This window comes from Lagenorhynchus albirostris, chromosome 1 (assembly GCF_949774975.1).
Source record: "Lagenorhynchus albirostris chromosome 1, mLagAlb1.1, whole genome shotgun sequence".
Classification (NCBI taxonomy): Eukaryota; Metazoa; Chordata; class Mammalia; order Artiodactyla; family Delphinidae; genus Lagenorhynchus; species Lagenorhynchus albirostris.
Window position 1 is genome coordinate 63,658,733 of NC_083095.1, and position 24,243 is coordinate 63,682,975.

Genomic DNA, 24,243 nt, shown 5'->3' on the forward strand with positions numbered 1-24,243 from the left:
AGGGCTTGAACCCGTGTCCCCTGCATTGGCAGGCGGATTTTAACCACTGCGCCACCAGGGAAGTTCCTTTGTTGGAAGATTTTTAATCACAGTTTCAATTTCAGTGCTTGTGATTGGTCTGTTTACATTTTCTATTTCTTCCTGGTTCAGTCTTGGAAGGTTGTACTTTTCTAAGAATTTATCCATTTCTTCCAGGTTGTCCATTTTATTGGCATGTAGTTCCTTGTAGTAATCTCTCATGATCCTTTGTATTTCTGCAGTATCAGTTGTTACTTCTTTTTCACTTCTAATTCTGGTTATTTGAGTCTTCTCCCTTTTCTTCTTCATGAGTCTGGCTAATGGCTTATCAATTTTATGTTCTCAAAGAACCAAGTTTTAGTTTTATTGATCTTTGCTATCATTTCCTTCATTTCTTTTTCATTTATTTCTAATCTGATCTTTATGATTTCTTTCCTTCTGCTAACTTTGGTTTTTTGTTGTTGTTCTTCTTCTTTCTCTAATTGCTTTACGTGTAAGGTTAGGTTGTTTATTTGAGATGTTTCTTGTTTCTTGAGGTAGGATTGTATTGCTATAAACTTCCCTCTTAGATCTGCTTTTGCTGCATCCCATAGGCTTTGGGTTGTCCTGTTTTCATTGTCATTTATTTCTAGGTAGTTTTTTATTTCCTCTTTGATTTCTTCAGTGATCTCTTGGTTATTTAGTAGCGTATTGTTTAGCCTCCATGTGTTTGTATTTTTTACAGATCTTTTCCTGTAATTGATATCTAGTCTCATAGCATTATGGTGGGAAAAGATACTTATATGATTTCAATTTTCTTAAATTTACCAAGGCTTGATTTGTGACCCAAGATATGATCTATCCTGGAGAATGTTCCATGAGCACTTGAGATGAAAGTGTATTTGTTGTTTTTGGATGGAATGTCCTATAAATATCAATTAAGTCCATCTTGTCTAATGTGTCATTTAAAGCTTGTGTCTCCTTATTTATTTTCCTTTTGGATGATCTGTCCTTTGGTGAATGTGGGGTGTTAAAGTCCCCTACTATTATCATGTTACTGTCGATTTCTCCTTTTGTGGCTGTTAGCATTTGCCTTACGTATTGAGAGGATCCTATGTTGGGTGCATAAATATTTACATTTGTCATACCTTCTTCTTGGATTGATCCCTTGATCATTATGTAGTGTCTTCTTTTTCGCTTGTAATAGTCATTTTTAAGTCCATTTTTCCTGATTTGAGAATTGCTACTCTAGCTTTCTTTTGATTTCCATTTGCATGGAATATCTCTTTCCATCCCCTCACTTTCAGTCTGTATGTGTCCCTAGGTCTGAAGTGGGTCTCTTGTAGACAGTATATATATGGGTCTTGTTTTTGCATCCATTTAGCCAGTCTATGTCTTTTGGTTGGAGCATTTAATCCATTTACATTTAAGGTAATTATTGATATGTATGTTACTATTACCATTTTTTAAAGTGTTTTGGGTTTGTTTTTGTTGGTCATTTCCTTCTCTTGTGTTTCCTGCCTAGAGAAGTTTTTAGCATTTGTTGTAAAGCTGGTTTAGTGGTGCTGAATTCTCTTAACTTTTGCTTGTCTGTAAAGGTTTTAATTTCTCCGTCAAATCTGAATGAGATTCTTGCTGGGCAGAGTAATCTTGGTTGTAGGTTTTTCCCTTTCATCACTTTAAATATGTCCTGCCAGTCCTTTCTGGCTTGCAGAGTTTTAGCTGAAAGATCAGCTGTTAAACCTTACAGGGATTCCCTTGTATATTATTTGTTGATTTTCCCTTGCTTTTTTTTTTTTTTTGCGGTACACGGGCCTCTCACTGTTGTGGCCTCTCCCGTTGTGGAGCACAGGCTCCGGACGCGCAGGTGCAGCGGCCATGGCTCACGGGCCCAGCTGCTCCGCGGCATGTGGGATCCTTCCGGACTGGGGCACGAACCTGTGTCCCCTGCATTGGCAGGCGGACTCTCAACCACTGCGCCATCAGGGAAACCCCTCCCTTGCTGCTTTTAATATTTTTTCTTTGTATTTAATTTTTGATAGTTTGATTAATATGTGTCTTGGCGTGTTTCTCCTTGGGTTCATTCTGTATGGGACTCTCTGCACTTCCTGGACTTGATTGACTAATTTCCCATGTTAGGGAAGTTTTCAACTATAATCTCTTCAAATATTTTCTCAGTCCCTTCCTTTTTCTCTTCTTCTTCTGGGACCCCTATAATTCGAATGTTGTTGTGTTTAATGTTGTCCCAGAGGTCTCTGAGAGTGTCCTGAATTCTTTTCATTTTTTTTCTTTATTCTGCTCTATGGAAGTTATTTCCACTATTTTATCTTCCAGGTCACTTATCCGTTCTTCTGCCTCAGTTATTCTGCTATTGATTCCTTCTGGAGAATTTTTAACTTCATTTATTGTGTTGTTCATCATTGTTTGCTCTTTAGTTTTCTAGGTCCTTGTTAAACGTTTCTTGTATTTTCTCCATTCTGTTTCCAAGATTTTGGATCATCTTTACTATCATTACTCTGAATTCTTTTTCAGGTAGACTGTCTATTTCCTCTTCATTTGTTAGGTCTGGTGGGTTTTTACCTTGCTCCTTCAACTGCTGCATATTTCTCTGTCTTCTCATTTTGTTTAACTTACTGTATTTGGGGATATATCTTGGCAATTATAAATAATGCTGCTATGAACACTGGGGTACATGTATCTTTTCGAATTAGTGGGGTTTTTTTTCGAATGTATACCCAGGAGTGGAACTTCTGGGTCATATGGTAGTTCTACTTTTAGTTTTTTTGTTTTGTTTTGTTTTGTTTTGTTTTCAGTACGTGGGCCTCTCACGTGGGCCTCTCACATGGCTCAGTGGCCACGGCTCACGGGCCCAGCCACTCCACGACATGTGGGATCTTCCCGGACGGGGGCACGAACCCATGTCCCCTGCATCAGCAGGCGGACTCTCAACCACTGTGCCACCAGGCAAGCCCAGGCGGAAACTTTTTGTTAACACTGTATGTTTTTTTCATTTGACAGTATTGAACTGTATCAAAAGTTGCCAATAATCAAAAGAAGCCAAATTAAAATGAGATCTCGTTTGTTGATTTTCAAGTTGAATAGAGTTTTGGTTTTTTTGTTTTTAATATTTATTTATTTATTTTTTATTTTGGCTGTGCTAGGTCTTAGTTGTGGCACACAGGATCTTCGTTGTGGTGTGCAGGATCTTTTAGCTGTGGCATGTGGACTCTTAGTTTTGGCATGCTGACTTCTTAGTTGTGGCATGTGGACTTCTTAGTTGTGGCATGTGAACTCTTAGTTATGGCATGCATGTGAGATCCAGTTCCTTGACCAGGGATCGAACCCAGGCGCCTTGTGTTGGGAGCTCAGAGTCTTAGCCAGTGGAAGTCCCAAATTAAATACAGTTTTGAGGATTGTGAAAATGTAGTAAAATAGGAATGAAATTAAACTTTTGAGACATTTTCCTTTTAAAAACCAAAAGCCAAAATGATCAGACTGTTTGATCCAATTTCAACTTGTAGGAGTATGTCATAACAATTTCACAGAAACAACATTACATACTATTCATTTTGGCTATATTTTTAAGACCAAGAAGTTGGAAAACCTTAAATGGCCAACAGTAGGGCATTTATTTAATAAATGATAGCATAGCCATCTGATAGAATGCTACGTAACTTAAAAGTCATGTTTTACAAGAATATTTAATTATTTTATAAAATGCTTACAAAAGGATGGCTGTCATCAAAAAGAATACAAAAGACAAATGTTGGCGAGGAGAGAAGCGAATCCCTGTATACTGTTGGTAAGAATGTGAACTGGTGCAGCCGCTGTGGAAAACAGTATGGAGGTTTCTCAAAAAACTAAAAGTAGGGCTTCCCTAGTGGCGCAGTGGTTGAGAGTCCGCCTGCCGATGCAGGGGACACGGGTTCGTGCCCCAGTCCGGGAAGATCCCACATGCCACGGAGAGGCTGGGCCCGTGAGCCATGGCCGCTGAGCCTGAGCGTCCGGAGCCTGTGCTCCGTAACGGGAGAGGCCACAACAGTGAGAGGCCCGCGTACCGCAAAAAAAAAAAAGTTTCCCCCTAAATTAACAACAAAAATCAGGTAGAAATATACTTAATAAGAATATATGTGAGCCTTAAATGAAGAAAACTATTATACTTAAGGACAATTTTTTTAAACAAAAAAGACATAGCAGGTTCCTGAATGGAACTATACACGTATGGTAAAGATGTCAGTTCTCCCCTCAATTAATTGGTTTCACGGTAGTTCTAATCACAATTTCAGGGAGATTTTTCTTTCTAGAACTTGATTAAAAAAATCCAAAATTTTCCCAGGAAAATAAGCAGGTGAAAGAAGCAATAAATGTTGAAAAAGAAGACGAAAATTAGCATTACCAGCTATTTTAAAATATGATTAAGAAGGACTTCCCTGGTGGCACAGTGGCTGTGAATCCACCTGCCAATGCAGGGGGCATGGGTTCTATCCCTGGTCCAGGAAGATCCCACATGCCACAGAGCAACTAAGCCTGTGTGCCACAACTACTTAGCCTGTACTCTAGAGCCCACGAACCACATCTACTGAAGCCCATGTGCCTAGAGCCCATGCTCCGCAACAAGAGAAGCCACCGCAATGAAAAGCCCGCGCACCGCAATGAAAAGCCCTCACACCACAACGAAGAGTAGCCCCCAATAGCCTCAACTAGAGAAAGTCCGTGTGCAGCAACAAAGACCCAATGCATGCAAATTAAAAAAAAAAGATAAAGATACTATTAAAATAAAACTTACAAATGTAGAAAGAAATATTATCAAAGATGTTCATAAGGGCATTGATTAATGGAATACAATGATGTCATAAAAAAGAATTATCTTAAACAGTATATTGCCCAGAATTATTAAGATCCCATTTTTTAAGTAAACATTTTAATGAAGTATAACATATATGTGGAAAAGCTGTACAATTATAAACTTGGTGAATTTTCACAAAGCAAACACACCCAGATCAAGAAAACAACATAATTAGCACCTCACTCCTTCCCAAGAGTAATAACTACCTTGTCATAAGATCCCATTTTTAATCAACTGTATAGTGGTATGTTTACATACAATAAAATGCACTATTTTTATTGTTCATTTTAACGAGCTTTGACAAATTTACACAACCCATATAACCACTACCAAAGCAATCAAGGTACAAAGCACATAAGAGTCCATTTCAGTTAAAAATTATCTATGTATGTCTGTGTATTTGTTTATATAGACACTGAAAAAAGCACAGATGGACATGCTACAAGCTGATAATTGGGAAGTGAAACTGCTAGTGCTTTCACTTCTTTAAAATTTTTAATTAAAATAGTGTTTTTTTAAAAAAAGAACAAATGATACTATAACAAACATATCTACCACCCCCCCAATAAATGCTAATATGTAAATTTAATATTGGAGATACAGTTCAAGTCCTCCCCCCAGCCCCATTTACTTCATCTCTCCTGGAGGAAACAATGACTGCTAATACTTTACTCCATATACGTAGTATGTTATTTAAGTTTACATAAGCAAAGGAGAGATTATTTAATAAACGGTACTGAGAATACTGGTTAAAAATCAATGCTCTGGCTTTGGCTGATAGTTCAAGTAATTATCAACTAAATTATATCATTTGCAAATTGTGAACCCTAAAGGTACAGCTGTTTATTATCCCTTGATTTTTAAATCTATGTAAGAAAAAGTTCTTATCCTAAAAATAAAATTCCTAACATTATTCTTTAATCTACTTGCTAGAAATTATCATAAGAAAATAACTAAAAGGGCTTCCCTGGTGGCGCAGTGGTTGAGAGTCCACCTGCCGATGAAGGGGACATGTGTTCGTGCCCCGGTCCAGGAAGATCCCACATGCCGCGGAGCGGCTGGGCCCGTGAGCCACGGCCGCTGCGCCTGCGCGTCCGGAGCCTGTGCTCCGCAACAGGAGAGGCCACAACAGTGAGAGGCCCACGTACCGCAAAAAATAAAAAATAAAAAAATAACTAAAAGAGGGAATTCCTTGGTGGTCCAGTGGTTAGGACTCCACGCTTTCACTGTCAAGGGCCCAGGTTCAATCCCTGGTCAGAGAAGTAATAAGATCCCACATGCCATGTGGCATGGCCAAAACCAAACCAAAACAAAACAAAAAAACCACACTAAAAGAAAAAGAATTTAAATAAAGAACATACCATAGCTAAAGTTCACCAGTTTTCTTGGCCAGCCAAAAAGTAGAAAACAAAGACCAACAAAATGATATCATTCATTTAATTACCTCAAATTTTAGCTTCTTTAAGCTTTCTATATTAATAATCTTTTTATATTGATATTAATAACATTAAGAGAAATGCTACTCCCTCAAATAGGTCCTTCTAAATTCAATCTCGACTCGATTCTTTTAATTAGTCATTTTAACATATACAAACCACCTAATTGAACAGTAATGTAGCAAATGAAGGATAGCAACGATCAGAATCTCTGAGATAACTAAAGATCACAAAGCATTTTAGGATGATCAAACACAAACTTTCAAAGATGATGTACTAAAGAACCAGACAATATGGAATTCACCAGTGTGTTGGATGGAGGAATGCTTCAGATAGGTCTTAAACAACTGGAATAGAAGCAGAAGGATGCTGGAAAGCATGCAAGGCAGGATGATAAGTACAGGCAGAATTATAAACTAAACAACATCTGCTCTGATCTATCAGGCTGGGTCAGAAGAGTCATGTTACAATAACAAAAGATAACAATGTATTAATTATACCTCTACTTTGTTCCAGAAAGGATTTAAGCTTATAAGTGTATATTAAAATGTGACCAGATAGCATTAAATAAAGTCAGACAGATAAGGTGAGACACATGAGTATAAAAATAAAAACTGGAACCCACCTTCCATAGAATGGAATTCTTGCTTTGGTTGCATTCTGTTTTAGTTGGTCAAAAGCCCCTATGAAATAGAGTTAATGAGTCCTCAAACTTGAAAATACAAATTTCAGAAAACAATTTTCAAATATGAACACAATACCTGCTCTGAATGTGTCTGCACATATCAAACAGGTCTTCCAACCTTTCCTCTGGTAGTAATATGCTAACTGGGAAAGGAAGATTTTAAAAATCAATAAATACAAATTTATTATACATGTAATTGTTTCTGTTTACACTTGTTATTTACTTAAGGAGTAAAATAAAACTGCTCATATTCTCCTAAAAGTAATATTACTAAATTCTGAGTATAGAAAATTTCCTAAAGAGTTTAAATTCTAAGTGCCATACAGTCACATTCGAAGGATATAAAATGATGAAGCAACAAATGATCACGGTAAAAAATGTTATTAACGTTAATTAAAAACAAACAATAACATAACCCTCTAAGAAATAATCCTTTCCTCTTTTTTTCTTTCTAAACTATACAAAGTTGAGGCTTGTGGAGTAAAATCTGGTAACAAAGTTGAGTTACCCAATTATGGAGGAAGGGGTGGTATAATGAATTTAAAATTAGCAAAAAGATATGCAAAATGAAGATTCATATGTATTACACTGGGTGAGACATTGTGAAAAGGGAGTCTTGAGCCATAGGAGTTAAGGTAAACTTTCCACGTTTACTTCTCCAAAAATCATATCCTCATCTCCTTAAAGGACAGGAACAGTCTTTTTGGTAAAAGAAACAGCATAGTTATATAGAAGTCTACCATTCTTGCAAAAAGCTATCACGAGAAAGACTATGGGATTCTTTGCTCTTATCCTACAAAGAGCTATTACAAAAACATAATAGATACATCAAACAACACAAAATTTTAAAGGAACAATACTACAAATCCTGACTTTAACGTAAAACTTGATTTATACAAACATATCTTCTCCATGACTTTGTTTTTTTAATTAAGTATAATTTACCTTTGAACATGTTGTTGTTTTACCACTCCCTTGCAATCCAACAAACATGATCACATTCTGTTTTCCTTTAGTGGGTGTCCATGCTTTAACTCCAGGGTCTACAAGCTACAAACCAAAAACAAAAATAAAATCAGGTTAACCTATGCTTACATTCAAAACCCCTCTCCCCACAACTTTTAACTTGAAAAAGTAACTTATAGACATTTAAATATAAGCGGCAACCATAATCCTACCATTCTAATACAACTTTATTTCCCTTTGTACACACGTAGTGAAATTTAAAAATTTAAAATAGTACACTGTGAAGTCATAAGCAAGCCTATACTCCCAAACCAATTCAGAGGTAAGGATCTCAAAATATTTTTTAGAACAAGCTGGAGTGTGAATGTGAGACCAAGTTTGAGCCAAAGGAGCAATCTACAACAGCACTGCAGAAATATAATATAAAATATATGTGCAGGCCACATATGAATATTTAAATTTCTAGTAGTGACATTAAAAAAAGTAAAAACAAGTGATATTAATATTTTATTTAACTCAATATATCTAAAATATTATAATTCAACATGTAATCTATATTTAAAAATTAATAAAATATTTTATATTCCCTTTTGCCATGCTAGGTCTTAAAACTTGACATGTATCTTCTACTTACAGCACATCTCAATTTGGACTAGCCACATTACAAGTGCTCAATAACCACATGCGGCTAATGGCTACCATATTGGGACAGTACCTATCTTCATGTTCCATTTGACAAATGTTTATATATGAACAAAATTACAAATTACATGTGAAAGACTTTCCAGGTCAGTCAAATATTAAATTCTCCAATGCCGATGTACTGTTCTATAAAGTTATTATATTTAAAGTGCTAGTAAAAAATAATCACTAATTTTATAATGACAATCAGTGGAAAATTAAGGCATTGATACATATATGGACAGTCCCCAAATAAACAAGTATGAGGCATTTTTAAAGTTCATTTAAAAAAATAATTCAGTTCCAAGTCAGTTGTTCGGAGCTTGAAACCTGTATCTCCATATGATAATAAAACCATAATAGTAGTTAATTGTCCTAGGACCAGATGACATAGACCGTATTTACAACTATGTGTAAATAAAGTTTTAATAGAACACAGACATGCCCATTCATTTACTGCTTTTGTGCTATAACACCAGACCTGAGTAGTTGCAACAGAGACCATATGACCCACAAAGCCAAAACTATTTGTTCTTAAAGAGAAATTTGCTGAGCCCATGCTAGATGATACCATAAAGGTTACATAATCCATATTATACGTGAATTTCAAGGAAAGCCATGTGGTAGAAAAGGGAGGAAAAGAAAACACATTTTGTGATCTCCCTCTCAGGCACAGGGTTGAAATGAACAAAATCTATCTTAAACATAAATCCACTGCCCTTCCTCCTAGATCCTTTCAGAACACTAATGCGGCCCCATATTCACCTCCATTCCCTATATCCCATGGCAGAATCACTCAGCTCTCTATGAACCTACTATTTGCAACCTATAAGTTTTATTGAATAATGATTTTTTAAAATAAATATATCTTATCTTCCTCCTACATCCTAGAACAGCAGTACTGAACTTTCATACTCTATATTACATTAAAATCTGTTATTCTATCTTGGACTTTGAATCGATCTTATCCTGGTGCATGCTTTTGTAACATCATACATTAATCACTTAGAGAATATTGGTTCACTCAGGCAGCTCTTCCATTGTTGACACATTTCACTATACAACATCAAAACATTTTATTTATTAATATCAATAATGATCTCACTAGAAAAGTTAAATATTGGGACACTGTGACACTCATGGTGGAGATTCAAGCTTCTAGTTTTCACCTGAAAGCTGGAATTTCATTACTGGCTACAATACCGTTAGTTATTTGCCTTAAAGTGACAAGCTCACTTTATTTACTTTGGAGAAAATATCTGCCAAAGGCCCAAGTGTAAATAACCACAGATTATGTCTGTTGTTCATTCATGTAAAAATGGCGTTCTATGAAAGAAGTGGCTAGCTCAGCTTGCAATCAAACAATTACACATTTGCTTTCCTCAAGACAACCATCAAATTTCAGTACACAGCAACAGGGCTTTCTGCATACTTCCCATTTCATCACACAAAATCTTATAAACACATGTGTATTCAAGGGTCAAGATTTAGTACTACTAATAACCTCTACTGCTCCATCAAAGACATTCTTAAATGAAACTGGCTTTTTTTTTTCCTTCACTGCAAGTGTGTGGGAGGAAGGAGTTCAATGACTACTAGTATAGTTTGGTACCACTGCCTTGATTCATGCTAGGGAGTTTTACCCAGTGGTTTTACCCACCATTGCTTTTGCAGTAAAGAAGGCTGAAAAAACGCAAATAATGTCTTAGTGTTATTATGAAAACAGTTTTGGCCTTGCTTTTTACACCACTGCCCTAGACCATGAGCTTCTGAGTATAAGGCCCAGTCTTTTTCATCTTTGTTATCAGCAGTATTTGGCATACTGCCTAGAATAAAGTAGGTACTCCGTAAAGCCATCTTAACAAAGCACTTGATGCTCCAGAATTGCCGAAAGATTCCAACCCCTAAAAATAAAAATGTTCACTCACCCTGTGCTGACCTCTGGTGTTAGAAGAAAAACAATCTGGAAATATTGTGAGGAGTTTGGAGATCAGACCTGGGTCTACCACTAACTGTCTTACTTTTCTCAACTGCAAACTGAGAAGGAAAACTGGATAAATTTCCTGACCTCTTTTAGGTTCTGAATTTCTTTTTTTTTTTTTTAATAAATATATTTATTTATTTTTGGATGCACTGGGTCTTCGTTGCTGCATGCAGGCTTTCTCTAGTTGAGGCGATCAGGGGCTACTCTTCCCTGGGGTGCGCGGGCTTCTCATTGCAGTGGCTTCCCTCATTGCGGAGCAGGCCTCTAGGCACGTGGGCTTCAGTAGTTGTGGCATGTGGGCTCAGTAGTTATGTCTCGTGGGCTCTAAAGCACAGGCTCAGTAGTTGTGGCTTACAGGCTTAGCTGCCCCGTGGCAGGTGGGATCTTCCCAGACCAGGGCTCAAACCCGTGTCCCCGCATTGGCAGGCAGATTCTTAACCACTACGCCACGAGGGAAAGTTAGTCTACAGGACTAATTAGTCTACAGGACTTAATTAGTTAATTAAGTCCTGTAGACTAATTAATTAGACTTAATTAATTAGTCTACAGGACTAAACTGAAATGACACAACCATCCAAGGTACTAGACTTTTTCAAAGTACCAATCAGCTCTGCTAGAACCAAAGGAGTTAAGTGAAACTATTCACACAACATAGGGAAAAATACTCGAGACCACTAGCAGATACCTGTTGCTCTTAAAAAATTTTTTTTAGTTCCTTTCTTTTTTTCCCCTATGACTGGACTCAAACATATTTTCTAAAGCTCTAAGACTCTCATCATAATTTTCACAACAGCAGCAGCAATATCAATTCTAAGGTGAACAGGGCAATAGGCTATATTTACAACTTGCAAAATAAAACTTCACTAATTCAAAATTGCTTAAAATCTAGGCAAGAATAGGGATATCTGATCTTTTCAAAGGGACTTTTTGACACAATGAAAGTGTAGAAAAGAACTCTTGCCAAGAGTGACTTTCTGTACAAAAGCAAGATACTCAATAGGCAAAACTTGATATTAAAAGAGGATAAACTCAGAGAGGCTCTTCCATCAATTAATATATAGTGAAGTTTTACTTTTTGTAACTTGGCTTTGGCATTTTTTTGCAGGAGTAATACTGGCCTTCATATCTGTACTCAGAATTTTGTATTCAGGAAAGCCTATGATAAAAATAAGCCACTTCAGAAAAGTTAACAATCCTTCAATTAATATTTTTAATACAGATAAATATTCTATAAAAACACAAAAAAGTATTCTGAAATAGTATTACTGTTTGCAGTGCTAATGTAGTGAGTCTACAGAAAATCACAGCACAAGCTAGATATACTTTTACCTTCACAAGTTCTTTAAATACTGCGTGCTGAATCATTTTTCTTTTGTTAAGACCAGATGCCATCTCTTCAAGATCAATTGCAGACCTTCATGATGATGGTTTTTGAGGGTAGAAGGGGGAAAAGTCAGTTAAGGCACTCTAAAAAGAAAATTAGCTTTTGCCCCAAAGAATGTAAGAATATTCAATCATTCATATTAATAGTATTCTAATTAACATGCGTACAATTACTACTGAGTCATAAGTCCATACCATAAAGAATTTACCATGAAATGTTAGATGCAAGACTTTTGTTAGTTTTTCAAGGCTTTCTTTTGAAAGTCCAAATATTAATTTGTCCTCATATTAATGTAAAGTATTGATTTTATTTTTCTGGCAGCATACAGAATTTATACATGTTTACACCTAGCAGAAAATAAGACTACTTCCTGTAGTGTAAATGCTTAAATGCTAGTAGTTCTCTATTTAGTACCCAGTCTGACAATATGAAAAGGAGGGATGGCCTGAGCACGACAAGGGCTAGGATTCAGGCAGCTAATCGAGGTGCCCTCAATTATTCTATGTGCCCTGTCCCAGTCAGTGCCCCTCCCAATTAACACAATAACTGAGACCACACACGTTACTCCTTTATTCAAATATGGACAGAGAAACCAAAAGGGGACAAAAAAGAATATAATTCTCCAATAATAAAGGAGGCTGATTAATGTCATCTTTAGTCTGAAGAGGATTAAAATGGCACCACTTTTCTACGATGCATCTAAATTGTTAACAGGCTCTTCTATTAAAATACTATACAGTATACGATTGAATCCATTCAGATAAAGGAGTAGTAGAATGGAAAGAAATCCATAATTAAATGAAAGCCACATGTAGTTTATTCTTTGAACCATCATAATGGAAATGTACTATAAACAAAGTCTTCCAACATATGAGTTCTGTTATTTCCCAGTGCTGTATAGCAAGAACATTTCAAAATATGGCAGACTTTTCTAGTTAGCTCCTCATCCCAGTAAACTATATTTAGTTTTGCCTGTTTTTTACTTGATTAATTTAACTTACTTTACATTTTCTCTTAGTTGCTTCACTAGTTTAATATTAACATCTGCTTCCAATAATGCTGTACATACTTCTTTTAGCATAGCATTTAACACCTGCAAGTAAATAAATAAAAACTTAAAACGCCCATTGTATCATTTAAACCATACAAAAACAATGATTGACCAGTCATCATATACTACCATAACTTAATATTAATAAAAACAATACTATACCATTGGGGGGCGGAAAGGTTTTCAGTTAGTCTTCGAGAGAGAATCTTACTAAATGTCTAGTCATTTTGTCAAAATAAGACATTTCAGGGAATTCCCTGATGGTCCAGTGGTTAGGACTCTGAGCTTCCACTGCAGGGGGCAGGGGTTCGATCCTTGGTAGGGGAACTAAGATCCCGCAAGCCATGCAGCACGGCCAAAACAAAAGACATTCCACTTTGTTTTATTCAACCAGGTATTAACCGTCACAATTTTATCCCTACGTTAAAGTAATAATAGGAAATATGATATACAAGCCAAAAAGTTACTACACAATACATGTTGCCATTGAAGTTTTCTATGTCATTGAATTCCTGTTGCTGATATGCAGCACTGTATATTCACAACATCTGCTTAACTGGACTATCATGGAGGAAAATGTGACAAAAGAAAATGACTCAGTCTGACTTAGCAGCCTTACTACTTCCACTCAGAGCAGAGGAACAAAGTTGAAAAGGAAACTATCCTCCATTAATAACTCACTATCATCACATATTTGTTGAGGTGCAAGGCACTGTGGTTAAATGGTCACAAGCTATAAAATCTCTAAAAAAGATGAGCCCTTAGCTGCTCATGGAAATAAGTGTTTACAGATTAGAATGTAAGCTCCGTGAGAATGGGAATTTTAGTCTACTTTGTTTACTGCTATAGCCCTGGTGCCAGCAAAAATGTTTGCAAAAATGTAGGCCCTCAATTACTTCTTTTTTGTTTTTTGTGGTACGCGGGCCTCTCACTGCTATGGCCTCTCCCGTTGCGGAGCACAGGCTCCGGACGCACAGGCTCAGCAGCCATGGCTCACGGGCCCAGCCTCTCCGCGGCATGTGGGATCTTCCCGGACCGGGGCACGAACCCGTGTCCCCTGCATCGGCAGGCGGACTCTCAACCACTGCGCCACCAGGGAAGCCCCTCAATTACTTCTTGAATGAATTCTCATCATCAACTTCGGTCATATGTCATACAGCGGCTTATCAGATTTCTCTATCCCTCATTAAAGGGATTGATAAAAATGGAACTGATCTCTCATTAGAGGGATTTCTCCTTGTGAATTCCCTAGTAGCAAGTACCAAGAACAGAGAAACAACTGCCAATTCAAGCAACATCTGTTATTTTACTTCCCACCAACCTCTTCTCCCTGGTCTCTTTCTTATTTTCCTACCATAAACACAAACACCATAAGGGTTATGCAACAGGGAAAACTGTTTGGAAAGCTGTTGTTTTATTTGTTCAGAATTTCAAAGGCTAAACAATGGTTTAAATTATGGTTTATTACTTAATAATAATTATTAGAAAAAGCCTTGGAATTAGGAAAATTATAAAAATAGGATTTAGAAAAAAGATTCTAATCCTGTTTCTTCCAATAAATAAACATGTGAAACTTGACTTTCCGTTGCTGTTAAATGAGAGGCTGGACTAGCCGAGCTCAAAGATGGTCCCCAAATTATTTAATTCCATTAGCTTATTAAAGTGTTGATATCAAATTCTATCTTAGAATTTTTTTAAACCTCCAAGTTAGAAAGTACTTTTTATCTATTATTTCATTTGATCCTTAAAATCATCTTGAAAGGTAAATGCTATTTTCTCATTTTATACATTAAGAAATCTGAAGCTGACTTGCTCAAATCTCTACCATTTGTTTAGTGGGATGCTAAACAAGGTCTTCTAAAACCAAATTCAGTACTTTCCCATTGGTACCACAAAATATAAAGTATACTATAATCTTCTTTTTTCAGTTGACAAACCATTAAGATACAATGTGTGGAGAAAAAAATGGGAGAAAGAAATACCTTAAACTTAAAATAATAAAACCTGGAGGAAAAGTATTTCAGATACCATATAAGGAGTCAGCTTACCAAATTTCCAAAACAAATGAATGAGGATTACAGAGGAAGTGAATCACAGTAGCCAAGATGGAAATACTAGCCTTTTATAAGAATACTAAATAAAAGTCAAAGAGAAAAGGTCAGATACATGCATGCCTAGTCAAGAAGCAGGATACTAAAGTTTTAGGCCTATGTCAAGAGAGAAAGCAAAAGTATATTTCCAGGTCTAAGCCATTTTCAAAATATAAAAGGTACATCATTATTACATGTAAGTTAAGGTGGGTTTTGTTTTGTTTTTTGGGGGGTAATTCATTACTGAAAGTTGAAATTAAGACAGTTGATTTCTCAATAAAAAACGCTATCTAGTGTATCCATTTCTGGGTTTTATCTACTGGTATTTACATAGAGATTACTAATCATCCACCTCCAATGCTAGTGATGATGTACAATCACATGTATTTTACATATTTTACATACCTCTTCATTGATGATGGTGGCATTGCTCAATGAGCGTAATGCTGATGTTATTTTTCTTCCAAGGTCTGCTAGTACCATCCTGAAGACTTTAAGACGTGATTACAAGAAACTCTAGGAAGGAAAAAAATTAAAACATCTATAAACAATCAACACCAGTTCCCATAACTGAAGACTTCTAAAGAAGAGTTAGTTCAAATTAAAGTACTCTAGTGTTTAGATACTGCAACTTCTATAGCCTCAACCTACATCTTCAATACTGTCAGGTCCAGAAGCTGAAGCTACCACTTGGTTATGATGGCTTATATTTGAATACCTAACTGGAATATTCTGTATGAATCAGCAAATTTAACATGTCAGATAATATGCTTTGAAGAAATGATGACATCTCAAATTAAATGTATTCATTTTGGACATACTTGTAAATATGAATAACTGACTGATGTGTTATGTACATTTTTAAATGAAAAAAAGGGTGAGAAAGACAAAGAAAGAAAAAGGTGAAATCTCCACCCAGGAATATTGCCTAATTAAAGGACAACTATTTTGATTTATGTTCTAAGTGAAAAAAAAAAGTTTTAAAATTAGTAAATCACTTAACTTTTCATGCACATTGCATTATCTCATTTCATTCTTCTAAAAACTAAGGAAAGAGGTGTATTATTAAAAAGCTGTTCTTGATTCCCCAACTCTAAAACAAGATAACCTCTAAGGCCCCTTCCAGCTCTAAAATGTTACAGTTTTATAAAATAGGTAGATGTACCTATTACACGTAAGTCAGGATGCAAGGACTCATGGATGGTAAGCAAGCAAATATGACTGGTATTTCCTGCCCTCAAGTTGCTTACCTACTAGCTAGCAAGACAAGGTACATGAATAGCAGCAAAATAAAGTGAATCTAGGAATTCCTCTGCCTGACTGCCTTCTAACTGGGACATAGGCTTTCTTCTGCCTTCAGACTCAAAATCAGCTCTTCCTGGGTCTCAAGCCTGCCAGACTGCTGACTAGAAATACCTGATGGAACTGAAAAAATGCACTTACCATAATTTTCTGTTTTTTACAATTACATGGTTACGTAAGCTGGAAGAGCAACCACTTCGTAGAAAAAATCCAGAACTTTTAACTTCTTATCCCTTACTCATTATACCAAATTATTATCACATAAGTAAATATTCTTCAGGTAAGAGATAAGATTCAGTTATCTGATAGGTGTTTCAGTTTATCTCCTTTACCACTGCATTACCAGGAGTAATATAATCCTAATTATGACACCAAAATTAGCTTTTTTAGAGATCATGTCATAAACAGATCATCCTCCATTTGATTTATTTATTTTTTCATCCTCCATTTTAAAAAGCTACACCAGTTAACTCTTATCTTCCCATGGTGACTGGCTCTTTTAAATTAAAAATTAAAAAAATTCTGTGAAGTTTTCCAATACAGTTTTCCTACGTAAGTACTTATTGGTAGCATATTTTAAAATATATTTGCCTGATTACAAAAACCTACACTTCAGTAGGGGAATAATATCTAATAATACCTTTTATTAATACAGTGTTTCCCCTGCAATTTCCAAGGATGTGTTTCTGAAAACTCTGGTATTAAAATTCCGTTCAAAACCTCAACGACTTCCCATTTCACGCAGAGGTAAAGTCCTCAGAATGGACTATAAGGCACTCTCCTCACCCTCCCCAGAGGATTCTGTTACTTGCTGCTGTTGCTACACATTTCCACCTCAGGGCCTTAGTACCAGATGGCATGCTCATATTCTGGTTAACTATATGGCTCCCTCCCTCATCTCTGTTGGACTGCTGTTGTCCAGATGCAACTTCTCAATGAGGCCTTCCCTCATCACCTCTTTAAAACTGCAGCCTCCCTTCTCTTCATTTTCTCTCATTGTTTTCTTACCAACTAACATGATTTACTTACAGCTAACCCCTGAACAAAGGGAGGTTAGTGGCACCGACCCCTTCCACAGAAAATCCACGCACTGCTATCTGTGCCTCAAAAACAAAGAAACTGACTCCACCCAAAGGCAGGAAGCGGAAACAGTTTGGATAGAATTGACTCAAATCCTAGTTCTTATGATTCCACATATTGTGATCTCTAATTGAACACAAACTTATCCCCACACTTAATTTAAAAGTCTGTAAAATGAAAACACAGGTACTACATTGAAAAAAATCTGCACATAAGTCTACCCACGCAGTTCAAACTCTTGTCGTCAAGGGTCAACTGTATATTATTTGCAGTCTAGCTCCCTCAACTGAAACATAAGTTGCATGAGGTCAGGGATTTTTGCCTCTTTTGCTCTCTTCTGTGGCTCAATGCTTTATTTATCTTCAGCCTATGTAGTAAGCCTTTAGTAAAAATGAACCTTATGGGTGAATGATGTATTTAAGACCTTAGGGAAAAAGCAAGACTAGGGAACCAAAGTCATGAAAGGCCTTACAAATATCTCTCAAAAGACCACTAAAATAAACCAATGAAGATAACATGACAAATCAAAAAAAAACAATGACCTAGATAATTGATATTGTACAATTAGTATTCATTTGCCTTATTTATTATAACTTTTCAGAATTTCCAACAAGATTCTTAAAAATTAACTTGCACACTAAAATACAAAATATCTTTTTTAATGTTAATAGCTAACCCTGTATCTCAAATTGGAATAATTTACTGTTTAAGCACCCTCACTCAAAATTCTCTCTGCTAACTGAAAAGATTTATAGAAGTAATTATGTGTATACCTGTACTAGTTTCACAAAAGAAGAATCTCTACTTAGATGGGGCTGTTGGAAAGGTAAGGGATATAGTACTTCATATAGTTTAACATCTATTATCTCATTCCACCCTCACAACAATTTTACCATATAAGCAGGTGAAGGAATGGAACAGCCATTCCCTACAAAAAAAGCATAATGACTTCCTACAGTCCCTTGGATACAGAGCCTTAGGTCCTAGAGTATGAATGATGGATGCTTTAGACGATACGGTTGAATACGCCTGCTGGCGAACTCCTGGGATGAATTTTGCTGCTATACTACAAGAAAGGAAATCATATTTTGAAAGCAAAGATGCACATTCCTCTTCATAGAAGAGTAATAATTGCAATGTCCAGAAAGAACTGATAAGTACCACTGCAATCAGGACGTGCAAGGACTAATCTTGGCCCATCACATGTTCTTCTAACAGGAGTCTGGCTAAGAGTTGGATTGTGAGGTGATGGAAACAGTCTCAAGTTTGGGGTGCCCTAAATAAGTTAAGCACAGGGCCAAGTATCATACTTACCTGCTGCAGTGTGAAGTACTGGAAAGAGCATGGGCTTTGGAGTCTGACAAACTTGGATTCAAATCCCAGCTTTGTTACATACTGGCTGGGTTACTCTGGGCAAGTTACTTAATCTCTCTGAGCCTCACTTTCCTCACCTGCAAAATGGAGATAATACCATTATCAAGGTAGTTACCCTGAAAGGTTGTTGTGAGGATTAAATGAGACAATATGTATAAAACTGCCTGCAAGTGCACAGTATATTAACTATTATTTTCCTTCCTTTCTTGAATGATATCAATTGGCTCTCCCTATATCGTTAACTGAAGTGTGAGTAAACTGGAAATTTTCTGAACTCTACTAAAGTGACTGTCCCACTACCCAGGAATCACTCCCCCAGAATATTTAACATTTAGTGTGAATTACGTGTACCTGGTTATTATTCAATAGAAGCTGGAGTGTCCAAACAGCCACTTTTCTCTACATAAGCAATTAAAAATAATACTGCCAGAACCTTGCCCGATCTGAGATTATACAAACAGATCCTAACGATTAGAGATTCCAAATCTTATTATAATGAAAATGCCTATTAAAAAGTTCTTCTAAGCCCTAGTCCATGACTAACTTATTGGATCAATATTAGACTAAAGAACTAAATATACAAATATACTATTATTAGTAAAAGTCTTTAGAAAAATGACTTCTATATTATATACTTTTCTATAAACTAGTCAATAGCCCAAACCAATACTTGCTTTCCTGACAAAATATATATGTGTGTATATATATATATATATATGTGTGTGTGTGTGTATGTATATATATATATATTTTTAATTCTGCATAGCATATGTATTCATAGTCTAGAACCACAGAAAAGTAAACTATTTAACAAAGTGGACTATTGGTATTTTATTTGGTAAAATGATTATACCTGAATAACTAATATAATGTTAATGACTTTAAATTTAGGAATATTTTTTCATTGTGAATATACTTAGTCCTCTAAAGAAATAATTCACTTTTATGTTTTGTGATTACAAGAGGATACACATTTGTTATAAAAATTCAAACATTACAGAAACATTAAAGGTAGAAATATAATTCCCCTAACCCTACCCCCTCTTTTGCCCCCTGATAACCACCAATAATACTTTGGAATACATTCCTATAGATTTTATTTTTTATGCATATAATTTAGGCAAATTGTCATAAGAATTATGGTTTGGGGGGAATGAAGAGGAAAGAAGAAATGAGGGAAAATCTTCTGTAAATATGCTTGCTAATGCTAAAAATATGCTTATACGCAAAAGCCAGATTACAAAACTGCATATATTGTATTTTGTATAAACTAATATCCAAAAAACGGCATTAGCCACGAAGGAAATGTAAATCAAAGGCACAATCAGACACCACTTGACCCACACTGAGATAGCTAAAATAACAACTGTTGGTGAGAACATGGAGAAATCAGACCCTCGTACACTGCTGGTGAGAATGTAAAATGGTATAGCCCTTTGGAAGTCTGGCAATTCCTCCAAATTTTAAACACAGAGTTACTATATGACCCAGCAATTCCACTCCTAGGTACATGTGAGAAAAAGGAAGACACACATTCACACAAAGAATTGTACTTGAATGGTCATTAGCAATATTATTCATACTAGCCAAAAAGTGAAAAAAAGCCAAATATCCCTCAACTGATGAGTGGATAAATAAAATGTGGTATACCCACCAAATGGAATATTATTTGATAATAAAAAGAGATGAAGTACTGACACATGCTGCAACATGGATGAATCTTGAAAGTGTTATGCTAAATGAAAGAAACCAGCGACAAAAGGATATACATGATTCTACTTATATGAAATGTCCAGAAGAGAAAAATCTGTAAAGAAAGAAAGTGGATTAATAGTTGCTTAGGGCCTGGGAAACGGGGGAAAATGAGGAGTGAGTGTTAGTGGGTATGGAGTTTCTTCATGGAGTGATGAAAATGTTCTAAAATTGATGGTGGTGATGGTTGTATAGCTCTGCAAATACACTATAGACCACTGAATTGTACCCTTTAGGTGAGCTGTATGGTATGTTAATTTTATTTCAGTAAAACTTTTAGAAAATAATAATATTTGTCACCTCTGGATGGTGAATAACTAGTAATTTTTATTTTCTAATTTATATCTTTTTGCAATTTTCAAGTTTTTGGTAATGACTAAGAGTATTATTTTTTGTTAAGGGGAAAATTAATTATTTTTCAAAATGCTCTGTGAGAATTAGAATGATATTATACTAGAGGTTGAGATGGAGTTGTGACTTTTATTCATTTTAGTCACTCATTAAACACCTACTATGTGCTCCAGGAATTGCACCAGCATAAGAAAAGTTCTAACTCCAAATCAATAAATTACATCAAGTTAACAAAGACAAGACTCCTCTGTTAATTTCAGAAGATAAATTACGCATCATACCACCACTGACTTCCCTGCCTTATTTTGCACCAAAGTAGTATCAGGAAATATTCTCTTTATTAAAATAATTGTTTTCAATTTAAAACTCATTTTAATATTAAAAGGTATACCAAAAATTCAATAAGCAACAATGCATAATAACTCAAAAACACTGGGAATCAATTCTTTAAGATACTTTTTGGCTCTCAAGTCATTCATAAAAAGAATCTTTATGTAAACTGTTACCAAGAGGAAAATTAAAACAAAGTCAAAAGAATTCCTTGGAAATAGTTTGCCTTGAAGTTGAAATAAACACAGACTGAAAATATGGATGAGGAGGGATGAGGCATATGCCCAAGCGATGGGTAATTTCAGTGACATTCAGCTAACACCTGTCAGCTAAAAATTAAATACTCAATTAGAATCTCTAGGGATGGTAACATCACAAGATTATGGGGGAAGTGGCCTCATCTAAATTCATGATTAGGAGAGCAAAACAAGGCATCTACGTTTTGAAACACTTCACTGGCTATACTGATGTGCAGCCAGGGTTAATAATCACTGCATGAAGCAACACTCCTCAAGGGAAACAAGAGAATGAAACACCTGTTCTATAATTTAAAAATTAGAGACAATGTAGCAAATGCATTGAAGGGAGAGCAAGGAGACTATATACACTAAGCATACTCCAAAAGTCTATTCAAGAGATGTGGGCTTGAAGAACATGAGGGGAAGGGGCTCAAGCCAAGGGCTAACCATAAAGCAGAATTTATAGGACCTAATGACCAAATGGTTATGGAGAATGAAAGAGAAACAGAGGCAAAAATGACTCTAAGGCCTCTAGTTTGACTAACCAGGTGGCTAGTGATGCCATTAACCAATGAATGGAAGGCAAAAAGAGAAGCTGGTTTGAAAGTTAAAGAGTTAATACAGAGGGCTTCCCTGGTGGCGCAGTGGTTGAGAGTCTGCCTACCAATGCAGGGGACACGGGTTCGTGCCCCGGTCCGGGAAAATCCCACGTGCTGCGGAGCGGCTGGGCCCGTGAGCCATGGCCGCTGAGCCTGCGCGTCCGGAGCCTGTGCTCCGCAACGGGAGAGGCCACAACAGTGAGAGGCCCGCGTACCTCAAAAAAAAAAAAGGGTTAATAGAGAAATGATTTAAGGGGCTTTAAAGGTTATTTGTAATGTTCTTCTACTAGGTTGGATATTGAGTGTTCATTTTATTATCCTTTTAAAAACTGAACAAACAAATATCACAAAATTCAACTAAAACATGGGGCCAAAACTCAAAGATACACTAGGAATCCCTGCTTTTATGCACTTTTGTGCGTAGGACGTATGTCATTTAGAAAGGGAAAAAAAGGAAGGTGGAGAGAGTGAGTTTGGTTTTAGACCTACTGAATTTGCAGAAACTAAAGAACTATTTCATGAAACAGAGGCTAGAGAAAAAGATGTGGAAATCGTTGGCATACCAGGATAATACCATGGAAGTAGATGAGAGCATTTGGGTTAGAGCCATGGTGAAGGGCCAACCAAAAGGAGAAAGTCAACTAAGACTGAGAATAATCAAAAGGATAGAAGCTTTTACTAATTCCCTTTCCCTCTCCGAAGGCATTCAGAAGCAAATCAATTGAAAACAAAGAAAAGCGACCACTTAATGGGTATCTTACTGTATTCCAGTGGCAGGTCCAGAATTTCTAGACAGGTGGAGTTACAGTAGTAATCACTTTGAAGGAGGGCTTGAAGATGTTTTTGCACAGTACTTCATATTCGGTTGGAAAATACTAATTGATCAGATCAAAAAAATCAAAGGAAAGAGGTTTGAGGGAAATATTTCCCCTCCCCTTTGGCACCACCACTGCTGTATTCTGGGCACTGTACCAAACACCTTACCTAATCTTTCATCCTCATACTAAGCTTATTAGGTAGATGAGGAAACTGAGCCTAGATCAGAATAACAACTTGCTCAGGGTCACAAATCTCCTAAGTAGCACACTGTCATCTGTGTTCCCACAGCTCTCATGGCTCTTTATGCCTTACTAGAATTTCTCATTACTCATCTTGGTGTGATGTATATTTATGTGCCTCTCTCTCAGCGTACTGTTAGCTCTTCAGTGCCAGGGTTCATGTCATTAATTTCTGTATCACTATAGCTAAGAATGAGTAAATATTTTGTTGAATGAAGCATATGAAAGAACTAGGTGATAATAGCATCCAGGACGCCAATAGGCGAAAGAGCTTCAGGAAATGGTTAGCAGCACCAAATGCTACGGAAAGAGCCATCAGTATACCTTAAGTCGTCAACGGCACTGAACTGGTATCCCTTATTCATTTTTGAAAGTCTACTATCGGCGGAACAATGTGTTAATTAGTCACAAGTTAACATGTAAAAATAAAATCTGGTACAAGTCAAAAGATTTTCGGAGAAGTAGCCACATCTAAATCCTTGATCACGACAGCAAAACAAAGTCAAGCCTGCAACTGCTTACGTTTAATTTGGCTCGGGTAAATCTGAAGACAATTTTAAAAGGGTCACAAGCGCATCTTTTAATAAAACTTCTGATGGGAGACACGAGATGAAAAAGGGCCAGCGCACCTCCGTCTCGGTGACGACAGCCGGTGGCCAAGGACGCCGTGTCTAGCCCCCTAAGCAGGGTTAGGGCTGCCCCTAGCTGCTAGTCGGTAGTGTTGAGCGGGAAAAAGCAGACACTTACCGCAAAAGGTACCGCTACAGCCGTGACCCAAACGGGCCGGGGAGTCCTTCGCGAAGCCCCACGCCGTGGGAGGAAAACAACGAAAGCGGGGGTCAGACAGACAGGTGCTACCCCACATAAACTAGGGCCCCAGCGCCCAGCACCGCGACGCCAACTCCCACCAGCTGGAAGACCGATGACTGCCACCGAACCTTCCGCCCTATGTGGTAACGTCACCACACGGCGTAGTCCAGCCTTTCATGAAGAGGATACACTTCCGCTTCCGGGGCACCCGCCGCGTTCCTTCAGTGC

General features: G+C 36.8%; 1 protein-coding gene across 2 annotated transcripts in view; it reads right to left on the minus strand.

The window, feature by feature from the left end:
• Nucleotides 1–15,636, minus strand: part of LOC132517056 (signal recognition particle subunit SRP54) — a 77,964-nt gene extending 62,328 nt beyond the window's left edge. For both annotated transcript variants that reach the window (XM_060143623.1, XM_060143575.1), the window contains exons 1-6: nt 15,526–15,636; nt 12,981–13,072; nt 11,925–12,009; nt 7,910–8,014; nt 7,041–7,107; nt 6,905–6,962 (exon numbers count right to left, since the gene is read on the minus strand). In XM_060143623.1, the coding sequence (XP_059999606.1) occupies nt 6,905–6,962; nt 7,041–7,107; nt 7,910–8,014; nt 11,925–12,009; nt 12,981–13,072; nt 15,526–15,603 (485 nt within the window). In that variant the 5' untranslated portion in view covers nt 15,604–15,636. The remainder of the gene's footprint in view (nt 1–6,904; nt 6,963–7,040; nt 7,108–7,909; nt 8,015–11,924; nt 12,010–12,980; nt 13,073–15,525) is intronic.
• Nucleotides 15,637–24,243: the final 8,607 nt, after the last annotated feature.